Genomic DNA, 21,301 nt, shown 5'->3' on the forward strand with positions numbered 1-21,301 from the left:
TGCAAGTTTTATGGGCCCATGCAAAGTTTGAATCTGTGCACTAGGCTCATTTGCACAATGTTCTGACCACGTTTTTTCAATAACCAGTTGTAATGTGAAAAAAGACTCCTATTAAAGGAAAACTATTGATATAATACTTGATTTTTAATAAACAATTTTTCAGTGATTTTCTCCCAGTGGACCCATCCAATGTATCTAATGCTACCGCAATTTGAGTCATTTGAAATCTTGGGATTACTCTAAAGCAAGATCTGACTGGTGTTACCTCTAACAGAAGGGGCTCGGATAATGGCTCTGTTGCTGAGGTGTCCTTTGGTGGCTGGGAAATGAAGACTGGGAATTGCTGCATAGGCCTGGGGGGCATAGAAGACGGGAGCTCCAAGGTAGGTTGTGGTGGGATCATAAACTTGGCCCAAAGAGTAGGTATACTCTCCTTGCAGCATGGTGCCCCTTCCACCTGTGCCTCGGGTGTACCTAACATAACTGTCCTTGTCCACTGGCTTTGCTAGGGTGACTTCAATGGGGGAACCATCCAGCACCTGTTGTAGAGAGCAAAGAAAAATCAACATGAGATGATATGAAGATAACCAAGTGTGGCTGAGCCCTAATAACATGACTCCTTCTAAGTGTTAGACTATTTGCTGTAGGTTTATTGAATCTTGTCATTTTATAGGTTTGTTTTGGATGCCAGTTGAACTTTTTCTGAGCCATTTTGTTGGTAAGTTGCATAAGACGCCAACAGGTTTGACAGTGACATATTGGCCAGTGTCCATTGACATATTCATTATAAATTTACAATCTGGTTACAGTCACTGAGACAGAAAGTTATGTAATTTTTTATTAGGTCATATATGTGTTTTAAATTACATACTTATACAATTATATAACTACAAGGAAATTTAGGTTTGTTATGGATGGTATAAAATCTCCATTACCTAGCACAATAAGATGAAGGTGAAAGGAAACCAATAACGAAATCTTATCAGTTATTAGCATTTAGCATGGGCAGCCAAATCAGGCCCTTCCAGCTGATAGCCCACTAACCGTCTTGCTCCTTAGAGCAGCCACACAAGTAAGTGTTCACTGGAGAAGAGAGATATACTGTGGCTCTACCAAAGGAAGAGGAATCTGGGAGGCTGTTGCATTGCCTGCCACAGGTTCTTCCATGTGAAGCCACCTTTTGATCTTCTGAACAGTTGGGAACTAATAAACAGGGATGACAGGGGTCAGGAGTAGTTGGGAGTGAGAGTAGTATTGAGGTTCTCAGATCATGCACCGCTTAAAACCTGTCCTCAAGAATTACTGACCCAAATTTTGAGACTGCAAACAGCTCCAGATGTCAAAGATAATGGATGTATGTAGATCTACATGTGCTACTAACTTCCATGTATTGCTTGCCTACACAATAAACAAAGATGGCTCTCAACAAATTCTTGATAGATTGAGGTATTTATTATCAAAGGAACAAAGTATTGTCAGAAAGCATTTGTGGCTTTGTTTTTGAATAAGAGTGTGAAGATCCTCTGTTTTAGATAAAGAACACTTTTATGTAAAGTGTTTCTACAGAAATTCCCATTCACAGCAGCTGAGCGTGCACCCTTACCCTCTGATTTCAACAGTGACTCAGTGGTTCCTGGATTATTGAAGTCTGCTGGACAAAGCTTGTGCTTCATGGTCATCCTGACCATTTTGTTCAGCCTCTGGGTCAATTTGTCCCCAGTATTATGTATTTACCTTACTTTTTAGTAGCAGGAGCCAGTGTCAAATAAGTTAGATGGAATACTCTGAGAGATAGACAGAATCCAGCTGATATTCAACAATCTTATATTGATATTGATGTAATTAGAAAAGGTAGACCTGGCATACTGAAAATAGGGGAGGACCTTGGGTATAAGATTCTTTATATCTTCAGTCCAGTCTTGAGGAAGATGAGAGACCCAAATAGGTCTCTGCTTATAGGCACTTCCATATCAAGAGATGTTTTGCATGAAATTATTCTTTGCTGCAAATTCAGGTATCTTGTTGTAATAAATTTTGTTCTGCCTTCCTCTGTCCCATCCAAAAGCATTTTAAATTCAATATTGTATTTTAGTTATTTGGTTTAGATATTTCCAGAGCTAGGACAGTATCTTATTAATCTGTAGAGCCCAAGCTTAGTAAAATTTCTTTCACTTCATAGACTTACAAAAAGAATAAATGAATAATCATTCTGAAGCTCAATTCATCATTTTTCTCTCTGAATAGGCTTCCCTTCCTGACTTTTATAACAACCTACCACATTGGAAGCTTATAATGACTTGTCCTTCTTTTTTACCCCTATCTCCTCCAATCAGTTCCTGGGTCCTTTGAATTTATCCCCTACTGTTCTGTATATGGCTGTCTCCTACATTCCATTCCTACCTAAGTTCAAGACTTTATTTTGTCCCATTTGGTTGACTATAATAGCTTTATAACTAGTTTCTATGACATGTTTCTCTCACCTGTATTAAAAAGTCAATTCTTACTAGGCTAATTTTCCTAAATTGTAAATGTGATAATTACCATAGAAAAAACTTCAAGATCTCACCTCATCTAACAAATTAAATATAAATATCTATATATATGCTCAAAAACCTTCATAGTTCCTAGGAAAACTTACTTTTGATTTTTTCATATCACATTATAGTCAAAGATAATATTAAATATATATTTAACTAAATAATATATGTAAATAATTGCTCTAAAAATATCTAGCTGCAAAAATTGGGAATTTGAATATGTTTCAATTATGATTATTCCAATGTAATTATTGTCATTTAATTTGTTATGGCTGTTCCTTCCCAGCAATCATCATGAATACTCAGGAATGTTTCCATATAGAGAAAATCTAACTTACAAATTGTTTTCCAAGTAATAACACTTTTATGATACTAAATGTGATCATCAATGAAGATGAAATAATGCTTTTCTTTATAGACATATATTTATGCATTAGTTTTTGCTTTGCAGTTTTCTTTTTTGTATTTCAGAGTGAATACTTTCTCCACCCGACCCTCCAGTACTCAAACATTTTTGAGTTTGAGTGGGCCCCTGAGGAGCTAATATGTAAGAGGCTCCACAGTGTCTGAAGGGCCTAGGCTAAGAGATCCTCCCTTTGCCATCTGGATCCCCTCCCTGTGGAATTCACCACCTACCAGCTCCAGCCTGCTCTCTGCTCTGGGAGGCTGTTCTACTTGGGGTCCTCTTTAGCCTTCTAGATTGTGATTGAATTTAGCCAATGGGGAACCCTGGTAGGAGGTTGGAGAAGAGACAACAGTGAATTTGGGGTATTTATTCTGCTGGATCCCTCTTTAAGAGGTCACTTTGGGCTGACTGTGTCCTTTGACCAAAATCACTACTTCTTTCTTTTCTATTTTCTTTCTTTCCTTAACGATGGGGTCTCACTCTGTTGCCCAGGCTGGAGTGCAACGGCACAATCATAGATCACTGCAGCCTCAGCCTTCTGGGATCAAGAGATCCTCCCACCTCAGCCTCCAGAGTAGCTGGGACTACTGTAGTAGTCCATGCCACCATGCTCGGCTAATTTTTTGTAGAGATGAGGTCTTGCCATCTTGTCCAGGCTGGTCTCGCACTCCTGGGCTCAAGCAATCCTTCTACCTCAGCCTCCCAAAGTGCTGAGATTACAGGTGTGAGCCACTGCACCCAGCTACTTCTTGCAAAGAGATCTGCTCTACACAATTTTCTCCCCTTTCAGGATTTCTATTAATTCTCCAGCCCCTGGACCTTTGACTCCAGAATGCTGTGAGCCCCAAATTCTGACACTCTTTTTTGATTTCCCTAGTCCCCACTCACACTTTTGTAATTAATTCCTTTGCTGTTTGTTTTCTTTTGGGACCCTGACTGATGCCAGATCCGATAGGTAACACAGTCCCATGTGCATTATGTTCCAACCAAGTTACTCCACATTTTCCTGTTCTCCAATCTTGTCTTGCTTTTCTCAAATTCTGTGCCTCTAAGACTGCCTGTCTTTCCATATTTTGATTTTTGAAATTATACCCAATTTTCGTGGCTTCTCTTAAATATTATCTTCTCATATCCATGAAGATGTTTTATTCTTTATAGCCTACTGCTTCCTTTGAACTTGCTCACCACATTTATCTCTTTTTATGATATTTACTTGCCTGTACTTCGCACGAGTTTGTGTAGTTATCTTATTCCTCCAATCAAGTTTTAACTCTTTGTCAAACATTTTTGATTCTTTTTGTATCCTAGCATGATAAGTGGTCTACAGAAGGTTTTAAATGTTTATTGGCTTGATATATAAATATTATATTGCTTTCTGTGGACAACTCAGTAGTGAGGATATAGAAGCTTCCCCAGCCCCTACTCTTGGCAAGGTGAGAGACTCTAAGCTTTCCAAGTAGAAGATCAAACTATGAAGGCAGAATAACAGCTATCTTGATATGTTTTTAATTCATCAGCTTCTAAAATACTGCACTAAAATGATAATCTCTTTGAAGTAATGAGAGAAAACCGGTATTGTGAAAAACATCTTGAAATAATCTACTTAAATCTCCTCTTTCCACAGAAATTGAGGGCCAGTGACTTGTCCAAATTAGAAAAAAAATAGAGGTAAAATTGGATATATTAGGTACATCTCCAGCTTCCATTGTATTTTCCATCATTTCTCTTTAGTACATCTTAAATGGACTGAGGCAGCCATGTCAGAGAAGGCTGGAGTGAGACAGGCTTGCAGGACTGCGCTTTTGAATGTAATATCCACACCAAACTTGGATGGAATCTGCATATTTTTTTCTTTGTTCTACCTTACCTTGCCATTTAAAGCTTTCATAGCCTCAACTGCATCTTCTCGGTTACTGAAGTGCACAAAAGCATAGTCTCGAATTTTCTTCACCCTCTCCACAGCACCTGTAAAATAGAGTGAAGGTTGCCCCATTAACAAAATTAAGAGAGCCCTGAAAGTGATATATTTTAGCACCTAGCTGCAAAGCGTATTTGATTTTTTTAATGGATACCTCATATTTAAGTAAGGATCTCATCAAGAACATTCAACAGAAGATTTTTTTTGCAGTTTTTAAAATAAAATTTATATTCTGACTTATTATAATTTGTTATGGATTTGTGTTTTTGACTTCCTAGATTACAAGATGTCTAAGGGTGGGAATGCCATCTTCTTTTCTATCTTATGTAATGTAAAAGATAGTACATTTTGCATGGTAAAATATTTGTTGAATTGAGTTGAACTCAATTATTGATCATTTTACAAATATATATTTAGGCGATTACTTTTGCTTTTCAACCCAGCAAAATGTCTTTATCTCTTTCGTCTTATGTAATTAACTTTAAATTACTTTTTAAAATTTAAATATTAGGTAACTACAGTTCTGACAAGGTAACTGAGATTTAGAGTGCACACAGAGAGGAACTACAACTGGATTCCATATATCCTTATCCAATAATCTTTAAAATAAAAAAGCAAAAAGAAGAAAAAAGAAAGTTGTTCCCAAAAGAACATCTGGGAACAAAGATAAGTTGCTTGCCTGCCTTGCTGTCATGATAGCTAAAGATTGGAAACAATGTAAATATCTACTATTCTACTTTGAGGAATGTCTCATACAGAAACACTCACACACATGTACAAGGATCATGCATAAGGATATCAATTACACTACTGTTGAAAGAGCAAAAATAAAACAATTTAATGTCTATTTTCATGAGTGATTAAATCCGCTACATTTATACCAACACCAAGGAGTCTATAAAGAAAATAGACCTGTATGTGATTACATGGAAATATTAAAGACCTATTTTTTTTTTCAGACAGAGTTTTGCTCTTGTTGCTCAGGCTAGAGTGCGATGGCGTGATCTCAGCTCACCGCAACCTCCGTCTCCCTGGTTCAAGCGATTCTTCTGCCTCAGCCTCCCGAGTAGCTGGGATTACAGATATGCACCACTATGTGCCTGGCTAATGTTGTAATTTTAGTAGAGAAGGAGTTTCACCATGTTGGTCAGGCTGGTCTCGAACTCCCGACCTCAGGTGATCTGCCCACCTCGGCCTGCCAAAGTGTTGGGATTACAGGCATGAGACACCATGCCTGACCCAAGACCTATTGTTAGTTTTTTAAAAGTTATAAAATAGTAAGTACAATATTACAGCATTTGTGTTTTTAATGATGCAAAACCATATATATGTGCACACAAATATAAATACACTCATACAGAAAGCGAACTGAAAAGATAGAGACCAAACTCTCAACAGGGGTTACTTCAGGAATGGGGAGAAAAGTTGGGAAGAATGAAGGGGGTTTTCATATTTTAATTGATATATTTGGTATTTTACAAATATTTGCAAAGTTTATTTATATTATTTGTGTAGAAAACCCAAACAAACCAACTATCTATTTTTATGTAAAGGAACTGCTGAACATGATGGCAACATATAAAAATGAAAAAGAATTGTACCGAGATAGTTGGATGTTATATTTTTAAAATGTTGTTGCTTACTCAATTTTAAAAATAGACCTTTTGCTTAGAGTGAAGGTAAGGTGGAAATTTGTTTAACCACTATTAGTTTAGCATGCCAATTATCTTCTTTTACCCTACACTCACTTGGGTGTACCTTGAGAGTCCCAGGAGACAACATAGGATGAGACATTATGCCAGGGAAAAGAAGAGGGGGAAGTCCTTTCTGTCCCTATCAAAGTTTCATTATCTTCTTAGATTCAAGGTAACAAAGGTAATTAGAGTTTTTACTCTCCCACATGGTTCAATGACTAAGAATTATCTTCCTTTGGAATAATAGTGGGCCTGTAACATAAGGACAATTTAAAGACATTGTGATACTTATGTTTTCACTCCCTTCAACAGTTGACCCTTGACTTCTTATGGCAATGGTTATACAGAGCAAAATTGTCTGGCCAGGCTAAGCATAAATAAAGCTCTCTGAGACCATGAAGCATGGGACATATAATTAACTGAATATCCAATATAGTCTCTTCATTCCTTTCAGTGTCACATGGGGTGATGATCATGACTCAATCCCATTACTTGTTTTAGTAACTGAGAAGAAAGACGTTGGCCAATGATGACCTTCACCTTTCTAGTCTTTGCTTGGTTCATATTTCAATGTCAGTCTCCACCTAGGCTCACTGGTCTGTTATCTCCCTGAGAACAGGACCTGCTTCAGAGACTTCTTGGTATCATCTTCACCTGGTTCTTGCCTAGTGCCCTGGACACAGGAGCTACTCTATAAATACACATGGAATAAGGGAATATTATCAGTTAATTCACATCCCAACTTCTGTCATCTACACTAGTTAGGTGGCATTTGAGATGATAATGAATTTAGATTTTCTGAAATTCTGTTTGCAGATATCTGAAATTATCTCACACTGTTGGACGATAATTTCCAGATGCGTCTTGTTTTGGAAAATTCTACAATAGTATTCACCACGTGGCTTATTTTAATATGTTTCTTCTTTAGTGCATAGGAGTTGTTTAATAATTGATCCTCATTTGGCAGAGGGTGAGTCCATAGAATATGAGTGATCATTATTACTCAATCATCCATTAGCAAAGAAGAAAAAGATCCTCTGAAATCATGATGCAAGGAATTGGAAAATTATTGCTGTGTTTATTATCAACTTGTCAGCAACACATAAACCTGAGGAGAAACACACCTGCATGCCAAAGGGAAGGTTATCAGAGGGTCATGGTTCCCCAAGTGTGGTGCCCTGACCAGCAGAATCCGCTTTGCCTGGAAACTTAATAGAAATGGAAATGCTTGAACCCACCCATGATGGGCCAAGCAATCAGTGATTTAACATGCCCTTCAGGTGATTCTAATACTGCTAAACTCTTGTAGGAAGATCAGATTTTGTAGAATGACTGTAATTGGAAATTCAGCAAATACCCTTAGGTATTTTGCTGGGCAAAATAACCAGCTAACATCATAATGACAGGATCAAATTCACACATAACAATATTAACCTTAAAGGTAAATGGGCTAAATGCTCCAATTAAAAGACATAGACTGGCAAATTGGATAAAGAGTCAAGACCCATCAGTGTGCTATATTCAGGAGACCCATCTCACCTGCAGAGACACACATAGGCTCAAAATAAATGGATGGAGGAAGATCTACCAAGCAAATGGAAAACAAAAAAAGGCAGGGGTTGCAATCCTAGTCTCTGATAAAACAGACTTTAAACCAACAAAGATCAAAAGAGACAAAGAAGGCCATTACATAATGGTAAAGGGATCAATTCAACAAGAAGAGCTAACTATCCTAAATATATATGCACCCAATACGGGAGCACCCAGATTCATAAAGCAAGTCCTTAGAGACCTACAAAGAGACTTAGACTCCCACACAATAATAATGGGATATTTTAGCACCCCACTGTCAACATTAGACAGATCAACGAGAAAGAAAGTTAACAAGGATATTCGGGAATTGAACTCAGCTCTGCACCAAGCAGACCTAATAGACATCTACAGAACTCTCCATCCCAAATCAACAGAATATACATTCTTCTCAGCACCACATCACACTTATTCCAAAATTGACCACATAGTTGGAAGTAAAGCACTCCTAAGCAAATGTAAAAGAATAGAAATTATAACAAACTGTCTCTCAGACCACAGTGCAATCAAACTAGAACTCAGGATTAAGAAACTCACTCAAAACCACTCAACTACATGGAAACTGAACAAGCTGCTCCTGAATGACTACTGGGTACACAATGAAATGAAGGCAGAAATAAAGATGTTCTTTGAAACTAATGAGAACAAAGACATAACATACCAGAATCTCTGGGACATATTTAAAGCAGTGTGTAGAGGGAAATTTATAGCACTAAATGCCCACAAGAGAAAGCAGGAAGGATCTAAAATTGACACCCTAACATCACAATTAAAAGAACTAGAGAAGCAGGAGCAAACACATCCAAAAGCTAGCAGAAGGCAAGAAATAACTAGGATCAGAGCAGAACTGAATGAGATAGAGACACAAAAATCCTTCAAAAAAATCAGTGAATCCAGGAGCTGTTTTTTTTTTTAAAAAGATCAACAAAATTGATAGACCACTAGCAAGACTAATAAAGAAGAAAAGAGAGAAGAATCAAATAGACACAATAAAAAATGAAAAAGGGGATATCACCACCGATCCCACAGAAATACAAACTACCATCAGAGAATACTATAAACACCTCTATGCAAATAAACTAGAAAATCTAGAAGAGATGGATAAATTCCTAGACGCATACACCCTCCCAAGACTAAACCAGGATAAAGAATGTTTTGAAAAACTAATCTTGTATATATGTCCTACCTGGTTTGATATTGTTGAATTCCTTTTCAATCATCTCTTCAGAGGTAGACAGCATAAGATTTCTTACATATAGGATTTTCACTGAAGACATTGTATCGTCATCAACTTCTACTTCTGGCTCTGCCCAGTCTACTGCAATAGGATGTCCCCATAACTGAATTCGTCCTGTTGAAAATGATCACCATTATGATTAATTATGTAGAAATCAGGACAACATCATCTCAATTTATACCAATGGTCTTTTAAATTGACCTGACCCTTGAGGTCTTGAATGTGCAAGAAGACCATTAAAACTGGTGAATATTGATCTTAAATACTCACATTCCAAATAAATAGAGTAGCTGATTAGAAGGGAGTTCTGTGTGACCGGTGGCTTGTTATAACTATTGATTATAAAGGGAACCAGGACATGGTTTGAGGTTGAACAGAAATGAGGCAGCAGAGCCCACATTTGGCTCTTAGAACAACACTCATTGGGTGAAGGTAGTCACTTAAGGTAAGATAGCAAAAGGGAGAAAGGAAAAGTATGGATTTAGGGCCCAGATACAGAATCTGACTCCACAGAACATTAAGAAGGTTACTAGGAAGAGTATTTACTGCTGCTGGAATCTGTGTTGTTAATTAAGCTAGGTACCACAATTGAGATGCTCAAAAATTGGTGTTTGGGCAAAGGTGGGTGGAGCTCAGGCATCCTTAGTTTGTTCTCTGTCCCTCACACTTGGTCAAGGCTTAGACCAGCTGTGTTCCCTCTTAATCCTCTTTCAAAACATGAATAAATTGGGAATCTGGATACATTTTCAAAAAGTCCTAATTGAGAAGACAGATGACAAGCAATGGAAGAGTCTATAATGAGAATTTTAACTCTTCTGTAAAGGGTAGTTGTTCTCCATGGCTACATATATTTTTGTATTACTATGAATACATTTTATTGAGTGTCTTGTACTGTACCACCTGTTTCGCATGTGCCATCTCAGTTCCTTCTCACAGTTACCCTGTGGGGAGGTGAATGACTCCCAATTTTACAGAATGGGAAATGAGCTTTAGAGAGGATAACTTTCTCAGGCCTGTTCTAGTTAACCACCTCCCCCTTTTTTGTTGTTGTTTTATTTTGTTTTTTGGTGACTCTGCTCTTATACCCCTACACAGTGCAGATCTTGCTGAAGTGATGAGAGGAGAGTGAGAGTCAACCCAAGTTCTAAATTTGATTGGAAATCTAGTTTGTTTTTTATTTGTCGTTTGGGAATAAACTTTATCCCGTAAGCAACACAAAGCTTGAGAGAACAAAATCAGGAACTCTCAGTATTGGTAAGGGTTTATTTGTTTAATTACTACACATGGGAAGCAATTATTTTCAATAAGAATGCATCTTTATGTTCCTTGAAAAGCAGTCAGTAAAAGCATCCGTGGCCCTGGCATTCTAAAACCCAAATGAAGAATAGGCATGTCTTAAGAGATAAGTGACCCTGGAGAAGCTGGCTCTTGTTACCCTAGCTGTGACCATCTTGTTCTGTGTTGCATTCCAGGGGATAGTTTTCTTCATTACTCTCTTCCCTTCCCCTTCTACTCTTTACATAGACTTTTTTTGTTTGTATTATTCCAAGATCCCCAAGATCCCCAAGGCTCCCACATAACTCTGGTTTTGGTAGCTCAGTGTTTCTCAGCCTTGGCCTCATATTGGGTGAGGTTTAAAAAATAATGAAACCTGGGTTCCACCCAATGATGTACTAGAGCCAGTTCTTCTCTACTTGCAAAAATAGATTGTTAAATTTTTGCATTTTTCCTTCCCAGCTTTTTAAAGGTATAATTGATTAATCAAAATTGCATCTATTTGTGGTATACAACATGATGTTTTGATACATGTATACATTGTAAAATGATTAGATGAAGCTAATTAACATATCCATCACCTCAATACTTTTTTTTTGGTGGTGATAACATTTAAGATCTCCTCTCTTACCAATTTTCGAGTATACAAATACATTAACTATAGTCATATTATACAATAGATTTCTAGAAATTATTCATTTTAATGGAAACTTTGTATCATTTAGCCAATATCTCTCCATACCTCTGCCCCCAGCCCTGGTAACCACCATTCTGCACTCTGCTTATATGAATTCAACTTTTTGGATTCCACATATAAGTGAGATTATGCAATATTTGTCTTTCTGTGCCTGGCTTATTTCACTTAATATAATGTCCTCCAGGTTCATCCATGTTGTTGCAAATGACAGAATTTCCTTCTTTGTAAAGACTGACTAATATTCCATTGTAACTAATAAACAAGCTCAGTATAGCCGTAAAATACAAAACTAACATACATAAATAAGTAGCCTTTCTATACACTAACAACAAGAAATCAAGAAAACTGAAAAAGAAATCAAGGAAACAATCTCATTTATAATATCATCCCCCCCCAAAATACTTAGAAATAAATTTAACCAACAAGATGAAAGATCTGTATACTTAAAACTATAAAATATTGGTAAAAAATTAAAGAAGATACAAATAAATGGAAAAATATCCTATGTTCATGGATTGGAGGCATTATTATTGTTAAAAGGTCCACGCTACTCAGAGCAATCTACAGATTCAATGCAGTCTCTATCGAAATTCCAGTAATGTTTTTCACAGAAATAGAAAATACAATTCTAAAATTTGTATGGGGCCACAAAAGACCCTAGCCAAAGAAATCTGAACAAAAAGAACAAAGCTGGGGTCATCACACTAACTTGATCCCAAAATATACTGCAAAGCTATAGTAATCGAAATAGTATGATACTGGCATAAAAATAGACATTTAGGCCAATGAAACAAAATAGAGTCCAGAAGTAAATCCACACATTTATGGTCAATTGATCTTTGACAAAGATGCCAAGAACACACAATGGGGAAGGAACAGCCTCTTCAACAAATGGTGTAAGGAAAATTGGATATCCATATGCAGAAGAATGAAATGGGACCCTTATCTTACAACATACACATAAGCCAAGTTAAAATGGAATAAAGACTTAAATGTAAGACCTGAAACAGTAAAACTACTAGAAAGAAACATAAGGGAAAGTTTCTTGACATTCGTCTGGGCAGTTATTTTTTGGCTATAACCCACAAAGCACAGACAACAAAAGCAAAAATAGATGAATGGGATTGCATCAAACTAAACTTTCCACACAGGAAAGGAAACAATCAATGGAGTGAAGAGATAACCTAAGGAATGGGAAAAAAATATTTACAAAGCATACATTTGATAAGGAGTTAATATCCCAAATATATAGAGAACTCAAACAATCAATAGTAGGAAAACAAATAACCCAATTAAAAATGGGCAAAAGGCCGGGCACAGTGGCTCACGCCTGTAATCCCAGCACTTTTGGAGGCCGAGGCTGGTGGATCATCTGAGGTCAGTAGTTCGAGACCAGCCTGACCAACATGGAGAAACCCCATCTCTACTAAAAATACGAAGTTAGCCAGGAGTGGTGGCACATGCCTGTAATCCTAGCTACTCGGGAGGCTGAGGCAGGAGAATCACTTTAACCCGGGAGGCAGAGGTTGCAGTGAGCCAAGATCATGCCATTGTACTCTAGCCTGGGCAATAAGAGTGAAACTCTGTCTCAAAAATAAAAAACAGAGCAATGGATTTGAATAGACATATCTCAAAAGAAGAAATATAAATGGCCAATAGGTATATGAAAAAATGCTTAACATCCCTAATCATCAGGCAAATATAAGTCAAAAGTAAAATGAGTTATCACCTCACACCTGGTAGAATGTCCTTTATCAAAAAGATCAAAGATAATGTTGGCAAGGATTTGGAGAAATGAGAATACTTGCATACTGTTGATGGGAATGTAAGTTGGTAGAGCCATTATGGAAAACAATACGCACGTTCCTCAAAAAAATAAAAATAGAGCTACCATATGATCCCACAATCACCATACTGGGTATATATTCGCCCCAAATGAAATCACTATATTAAAGAGATTCCTGCATTCCCATGTTTATTGAAGCATTATTCACAATTACCATGGTAAGGAATCAACCTAAATGTTCATTGACAGATAAATAGATAAAGTATCAGAATTTTGTGAGCCAGTTAAAGTCACATTGGTAGCTTGAAATCAACCACAGTGGGAGTGTTAATACCATGGAAACTGGCAAATGCTACAAATGAGGGCTTTTGTTTTTTCCTCTGGGAGCTGGCTGTTAAAGATTTACCAGCTCATTAATGACCTCTGGACTGTCCTTCCCAATTCTGATGTAAGTGGACTGGATCTCACAAGTTTTAAAAGTAGCTTAGTTAATTCTAAAATGCAGCCACAGTTGAGTACTACTGCTCTAACTTTAATCTTCTCAGCCTAGGACCATGAAGAGCTGCATAAGGCTAAGGGAACAGAAATGAGAGTAAATATAGGAAGCAGTGATTTCCACCAACATCCTTGTGAAGGCCTCTGGTGAAAGTGAGTGTTACAGAGCGATTTGAGAACATGAGCTTGGAGTAAGACAAGTTCAAATGTCAGAACAATGATCCCAGCTAGAAAACATATCCTTTCTAACATCAGTTTCCTTATCCAACCTACTATTGCTGTGAGGTCAAGAAATGATGCAGATAATACTTAATAACTTTTAAATTACGATTTAACAATACACTCTCCTCTTGATAATTTTTCCAGTTTTTGTGTATGTATAGTTTTCTCAGAATATGCACTCTTTGAGTGCAATGGTTAGGTACTATGTTTTTTTTTTATTTTTAGAATCTCTCATGTCATTCAGAAGGGAGCAATATGTGTTCTAGATGCTTAATAAATATTTACTAACTGAGCAGTTCCCAGGTATTCCTATTCACATGCCATGAAGATGATTATCCAGTATCACTAGCTGATAGATTCAGCTGTGAATCACAAAATTTGACTGAAGAATAGAATCATCAGGAAAACCTAAAACACCGGTTCCCTAACTTTATATTCCAGTGATGCAGATTCAATTGATTAGAGGCTGACATGGGTACTAACATTGTTTGAAAACATCAGGTAATTCCAATGTGCAGCCCAGGATGGAAAATCATTGATTCAAATCATGGGTTTTCAAATGTGCAGTCCTGGGAGCAGTAGCATCCTGGGAACTTGTTGTAAATGCGAATTAGCTGGCCTGACACCAGACCTACTGAATCACGAACTCTGGTGGTGGGATCTAGCAATCTGTGCTATAACAAGCCCTCCAGGTGATGCTGATGCAGCCTGACATTGAGAATCACTGCCAGGACTTTTCTTCAGAGCATTCTTAGAACGCCTTTCTAGTTTCTGAGTGGGATGCAGCAACTTTGTTCTGTAAAGAGCTCAATAAAGATGAGATTTCTCAAGGGGAAACTGCCACTGTTTAGAGAGGAGGTAAGTGGCTGAGGAGCAGTTACATCCCTTTAGATAGCTATTGTCTCTCTGTCTCCAAGTCTGGGTCAATTAAGAAAGAAGAGTTTCTTGTTGTCTTCACTTATCATTTTTCTCAACAGTCTCCTTGTTCTTTTAAACTAGGTTCTCAAAGGGTTGGCAATTACAGAATTCCTTTGTTGTGGGTGAGTCTGCGATGGGGTAACAGGTAGAGTGATCCAAATGGGTGATAGGTTTTGTTCTGAGATCTCATTAGAGGTGAAGAAGTTTGCTCTGGCTGGCTTACTCACAACTGTGCCTCATCTTGTTAGTTTGCTGATGAGTTAGTTGCTGACTAAAATCCAGCTGAATGAAATCCACCTGAGACCAGCTCAAAGGGCCATAGGTAAGGGGGTTGCATTGGATCATGGTGAATATGAGTAGTGGATGGGGAGGGGAGGCAGCCTCCCTATGGCGTATCCTGGACAGAGAATCCACAAGGAAAAGTCAGGACTGTGGGTGGAAGCTTAATGAAGTGCTTGAGAATTTCTGAAGCTTATGTGATAGGACCTGGCTAGCTAGTCTGCTTGACTTACATAAAGGAGTTCCTTCGGCGGGCCAATGTACCATTCTCTTTGAAGAGATAGGGAAGCTTTCAGGAGGTGGAGCTTCTCTGGGATTACTGGATTGTCTTGACCCTGGAAACTGTCTTTCACTTGTTTTGGACCCTCTTTCACTGTCCTACTCCCCCACACCCCAAATTACTTCACATATCTGTTTTTACAGATAATGAATGGCTTCCTGCATTGAGGGAGGAAAGTGATTAATTTGGGCTGGAATACTGGAGGCAGGTTTCTCAAGAAGGTGCTGGCTGAGCTGGGGTGAATGTCGCAAGTGAAGGAGGGGCAGGTATTCCTAGTAGAGGATATAGCATTAGGAATAAACGAGACAGACATAGCATGGAAGTGTCTAGGTCACTGAGGTGTCTGTCCTGATAGAAGGAACAGTTTTTACTGGGAAATAGAAGGTAGCAAATATGGTCATAAAAGACCAGGAAATGAATAAAAGATCTTGAATAATGAAATCACATATTTAATTCTTATACACAGCAAGGAGTTATGAATATTTTTGATCTGGCCAGTTAGTGACAGACATCATTCAGCCTATAGATAGTGATTGAATTCCTGAGATTGAATTCCTACTATTTGCAAGAAGGTGTTGAAAGGATAATAGGATATTTTGGAAATATTAATCTGGTGGTAATGTTCAGGATGGAGAAGTTGGAGGGTGGGACACATGGAAGAGAAAGCAGAGTTGGGAGAATAATTAGATCTTGAAAAAAATTACATAAGGTTTAGAATATGTGTGTTTAGACCTCAGTGGTGGCCTGAGAACAGGATGGATACAAAAGACTTTTCAATGGTAGAGTTGTTGATGTTGAAGAAGAAAGAAGAATTGAAGCAGATAGCAAAATATTACGTCCAGGTCACCAAAAGGTATGCCCCCATGAGGAGTCTTAGTGAGTCTATCTATGGACCTGTGATTTAGATGACTTGACCAGACGCTGGCTAGTGAAGAGGGAAGAAGTTGTGAATGAAAGATTCAACATTAAAAATACCTACTTCTCTAAAAGATTCAGCAACCTTTGGGACTGTCTCATTTGTTTTCCCTTTAAGTTGCCTTCATGAAGATATTATTGAAAGATCTTCCCCAAGCCAGAAGCTGTCTCCTAGTTTTGAAGATATTTAGGGGGCTGATCTAGTATTGGTTTGTTTTGAAGAGTGTTTACAAAGGCAACATAAATGTAGACATCTTTGTTGTGGTTGTTTTGTTTTGAATTCTGGTGGCTCTCCCATAATTTTCATGAGAAAAGTTCATTGCAGTGTGTCCAGTCTGTCATTTTTGAAATCCTCTTATTTTAGTATTCATTTAAAAACCTGTCTAAGTTGTAGTGAATGTTTTAGAATGAGCCAAGAACTGTAAAAAATTTTCCTAAGTTGATCTGACTGAGGCAGTGTTGGGGTGGATAGAGAATTTGATAGTTATTCACCAAATGGGATCTATCCTGTGGTTGTAATAACTAACAAATAAAGGTGCCTTTCTAAGGAGAGCTTTTATCTCTCTTCTCTCAAATTAGACAGAAATTATTAGACAACAGGGAGTCATAATGAAAGTATGTCACCTAGTTGTCATTGGAATAATGTATCACTTGAGGTTTTTATTTCTACACTGTAATGAAGAATATACCCTAATTCTAACAAGCCCGATAACAAAATCTATACACAAAAGTAACTGTGATTGATATACTTGATTTTAAGAAGACTCTTTATTCATCAAAGGATTGCTGTCACTTAAAGTTCTGGGTTTCTTTAGTGCATGTAAATTAGCCTCAATGCACAGAATGAATATTTTTCAAAACTGAGTCTGTGAAAACTTCAGGGAATGGAATCAACTGTGAGATAGTGAAGAAGGATAAAAAATTTAAAATACAGCATAATGAAAGATAGCCAAAAAAAATAAAAATGCTTATTTTATTTGTGGAGGCAGGCAGGATAGGCAGAGAAGTCTCATCTTTGAGGCGGGGATTGCTAACCTGGTAGCAGTTTTCTCCTTGCCATGGCAGCCGCTCGATGACTCTCATACTCCACAAAGGCAAAGCCTCGGTTTTTGGTTTTATCTGCAGCGCTTGGGTAGACGATGACATCGACAACACCTTCAGTAACCTTTTTCATCTCCGATAAGATTTCTTCTCTCTTTTTGGTTTTTGGGATGCCCCCAACAAATAATCGGCAGTTGTCCACGCTGGCACAAACCCCTAAGAGGCGCCCATTTCTGCAAAAAGAGCAGGGATTTTGATTGATGAGAATCCTTGTAGGATTCAGGTTGAAAATGTATGGCTCTGGGTCAAATGTTGCCTGAAGATGTGGGATGTTTGTGTTCATAGTGTTGAAACCATTTTTGGAGAGTTGTGGCTTCTTTTGCAAGATTATTAGATGTGTCAACATGTGCTCTACATTTTCAAAGAAAAAAGTTATCTGAAGCTGAGTAGCATTTGCTTTCTTTTTATTTTATTTTACTTTAAGTTCTAGGGTACATGTGCACAATGTGCAGGTTTGTTACATATGTATACATGTGCCATGTTGGTGTGCTGCACCCATTAACTTGTCATTTACATTAGGTATATCTCCTAATGCTATCCCTCCCCCATCCCCCCACCCCACGACAGGCCCCGGTGTGTGATGTTCCCCTTCCTGTGTCCAAGTGTTCTCATTGTTCAATTCCCACCTATGAGTGAGAATATGTGGTTTTTGGTTTTTTGTCCTTGCGATAGTTTGCTGAGAATGATGGTTTCTAGTTTCATCCATGTCCCTACAAAGGACATGAACTCATCCTTTTTCATGGCTGCATAGCATCTGCTTTCTTTAGGCTAAATGTGGACTCAAGAGTTGTCAATCCTCACCGCTCCCTGAAGCATCCCCAACACTGAGGCCCCTACACCTAACCCAGGGTACTGAAGCCACCTGCCTGGCCCTGCGGTCACTTGAGTTTGCAACACCTGACATTCCTTTTCTTTTGCAGCCAAAGAGAAAAGCTGTTCTGATATGATCTCTGTTAAAAACAGTCTCTTATACTTGAACGCATTTTCACATATGATCTTATCTGGCCCACACAAAAAGACTGTGAGATGGGCAGAGTAGATGTTATTTCCATTTACAGATGAACTTGAAACTCCAAGAAATTAAAAGACTTGCTTAAAATATTATAAATTTTAAAGAATTAAAGCTAGCTGTGGGATCTCAGTTCTTGTTTCTTCCACTGTACAGAGTTGCTTCTTAGCAAGTTTAGGTATGTACACCTTTACTGGCAGAGTATACATTGATCAAACTGTTCTGGAGAACATTTGGCAAAATGTATCAAAAGTCTTAAGTGTGCACAACCTTTGACCAAATAAAGTATCTTCTGGGAATATGTCCCTGGAAAATAAAAATGAGCCCTAGAATTTATGTTTAAGGATATTTATTACTGCTCTTTAAAATCTCCCCCAAATTGGAAATGAGCAAAATACCTCACGGTAAAGAACTGGTTTAATGTCTCTCAACTGAGATGTTACTGGCTTTGGATTGGACATTTTCTCATTGCATACTATAGTACGTTTATCATCTCTAGTTCTTGCCTACTACATGCCAATAGTGACCAATCTGATCATTCAAAAATGCCTCCCCACCTTTCTAAATGCCCCCTTGGGTGGACAGTACTGCTCCTGATTGAGAATCACTGGTAAACAAAAGATAGGCATTCATACCATCGCATGCTCTGCAGTCGTTAAAAAGAGTAACGTAGAAGAACATATATTGGTTTAAAAAAACAGTTCACAATTGGCTGCTAGGCTTTAAAAGGCTATAAAATAAGTATATGTGAAGGCCATTTTGATTAAAAATGTATAGAAAAATCTGGAAAGACAATAAAATATCAACATAGTGGTTATTTTGGGGCAAGGGAGTTGCAGAGAAATGGTTTTAACTTTTATTACTTTATGCTTTTTGATGTTTTCCATGTGTTACATATTAGGCTGTATGACTTTTGTAATAACACTAAGTTATTAAAAATGGGTAAAGTATGCTTAGCAGAAACGACCCATTTGCCATGAATAAAAGCTCTCAGCCAGGTGAGTGGGCGATTGGTCTGATATCCATGGAACGGAATGGCTCTTGGTTGTGTGGCAGGTTTTCTGACCAGGATTAGGCCACTGTCCTAGCTGTCTCCTATGCTTTGCTGAAGAACCAAGGACCGTGTGTCAGATCTGTGACAGGTCCATCTCAGTCTAGTAAGAATTGTGCCATGAGTGTGGTCCTCAAGGGGAGGGAAAGGTTGAAAAAATAATCTTCCAAGTTTTTTTTTTTAACTTCACTTTAAAAAGAAAATACCAAAACCTTATTTTCCACAATATTAATGTACTTAGAAATTGTATTATTTTTGATAGTTAGGGGGCTGGTCACATATCAGTTACCAGCAGGGGGAGCCTAGAATTCCATATTTTATTTTTAAACGGTTGTGGTTTGTCAGGCACCTTTCCAGGAATTATTTGGAGATAAAGAGCCATCTCCTCTCAAAAGCTGAGGCCACAACTTTAATGTCTCCAGAAGCCAGACATTTAGATGATGATCAGTGAATATTTGATGAAGTAGAAGCTGATACAATGATATGTGGATGAGAAATGGTGGATAAAAGGAAATTGAGGGTTTCTTCTCTGCAACAAAAGTTCTCTCCCTGGCAGGACTGACCCAAGGCAGAGTGGAAGTAGGTGAGGTTGTCTATGGGGTGCTTATTCTGGCTTGTCTTATTTCATTTATTCTACCCCCTAATTTTTAAGGCAACACTCTGCCTTTACCTTGCTTCTGGCATCCAACCTGTTATTTGACTGGAATCTTGGCCAGTAATTTTCTCTTCCTAATTTCTGTCATATTTTTCCTTTTCCTTTCCCTTCTCCTCCTCCATCATCACCACCATAACCTTCTGCAAACATTCATAGAGCACCTAGAATGTGTCAGCACTGAGATGTATGTACATTATCTCATTTATTTTTCAAAACACCTCATGAGGTAGGTGTATTTTTATCTCTATTTTACAGACAAAGACACTAAAATTCACAGAGGATGCTGTTAATTATCAGTGGCCGTGGTGGATTGATTGTATTCATTATTCATATCCTATCTGCTGTCCAAAAGTATTTACAGGCCTTATTGGGTAACAATGTGTTAAGTAGGTACAGCAAATCCACTTGATTCTCTACATAGCCAATTCCATATCTATCTCAACTCAAATACCATTTTCGGAATAACCTTTACTGTCATGATGTTCAGGTTCCATGAAAGACCAAGGAATGGGGGAACCTTCCAATTCCAGAAATCATAAAACTGTAATGTAGCATTTTGTAGCCCTTTCAAAGCACTTTAGTATATATTCTTTCATATGGCGAATGCTCAGAACATCTCCGTGTTCAGGTGCCAATGATAAAAGTGATGCTCAAAGAGGTTAAAGCATTTGTCCAAAGGAACCTGGGCTGGACCCCAGGTCTCCTGACTCCTACTGCAAACAATCCTCCACATACTACACAAAGCTCTTGAGCACCTGTGGGAGGGGAGCCTCCTTTATGTTTTCTCTGAGACTCTCTTCTAGAATCCAGCCTTGGAACTGAATGGTTAGATTACAAGTAGTTGCCGAATCCAACTGATCTTCCTGTGGCTAAGGAGTTGTTTGTTTTTTTGAGATGGAGTTTCGCTCTTGTTGCCCAGGCTGGAGTGCAGTGGCGTGATCTTGGCTCACTGCAACCTCCGCCCTGCCAAGTTCAAGCAATTCTCCTGCCTCAGCCTCCCGAGTAGCTGGGACTACAGGCATGCGCCACCACGCCTTGCTAATTTTGTATTTTTAGTAGAGATGGGGTTTCTCCATGTTGGTCAGGCTGGTCTCAAACTCCCAACCTCAGGTGATTTGCCCGCCTCAGCCTCCCAGAGTGCTAGGATTACAGGCGTGAGTCACTACGCCCAGACCAGGAGTTTTTAATATAATGAGCCAGTAGTTAATTGATTTCCAGACTGTAAGGATAATGTAT

At 38.2% G+C, this 21,301-nt stretch overlaps 1 protein-coding gene across 1 annotated transcript in view; it reads right to left on the reverse strand.

Moving 5' to 3' along the window:
* Positions 1 to 21,301, reverse strand: part of A1CF (APOBEC1 complementation factor) — a 58,086-nt gene that overhangs the window by 16,380 nt on the left and 20,405 nt on the right. The window contains exons 4-7 of the mRNA XM_032137560.2: positions 17,285 to 17,523; positions 9,332 to 9,496; positions 4,811 to 4,908; positions 266 to 539 (exon numbers count right to left, since the gene is read on the reverse strand). Coding sequence (XP_031993451.1) covers positions 266 to 539; positions 4,811 to 4,908; positions 9,332 to 9,496; positions 17,285 to 17,523 — 776 coding nt within the window. The remainder of the gene's footprint in view (positions 1 to 265; positions 540 to 4,810; positions 4,909 to 9,331; positions 9,497 to 17,284; positions 17,524 to 21,301) is intronic.

This window comes from Hylobates moloch, unplaced genomic scaffold, assembly GCF_009828535.3.
Source record: "Hylobates moloch isolate HMO894 unplaced genomic scaffold, HMol_V3 SCAFFOLD_3, whole genome shotgun sequence".
Taxonomy (NCBI): Eukaryota; Metazoa; Chordata; class Mammalia; order Primates; family Hylobatidae; genus Hylobates; species Hylobates moloch.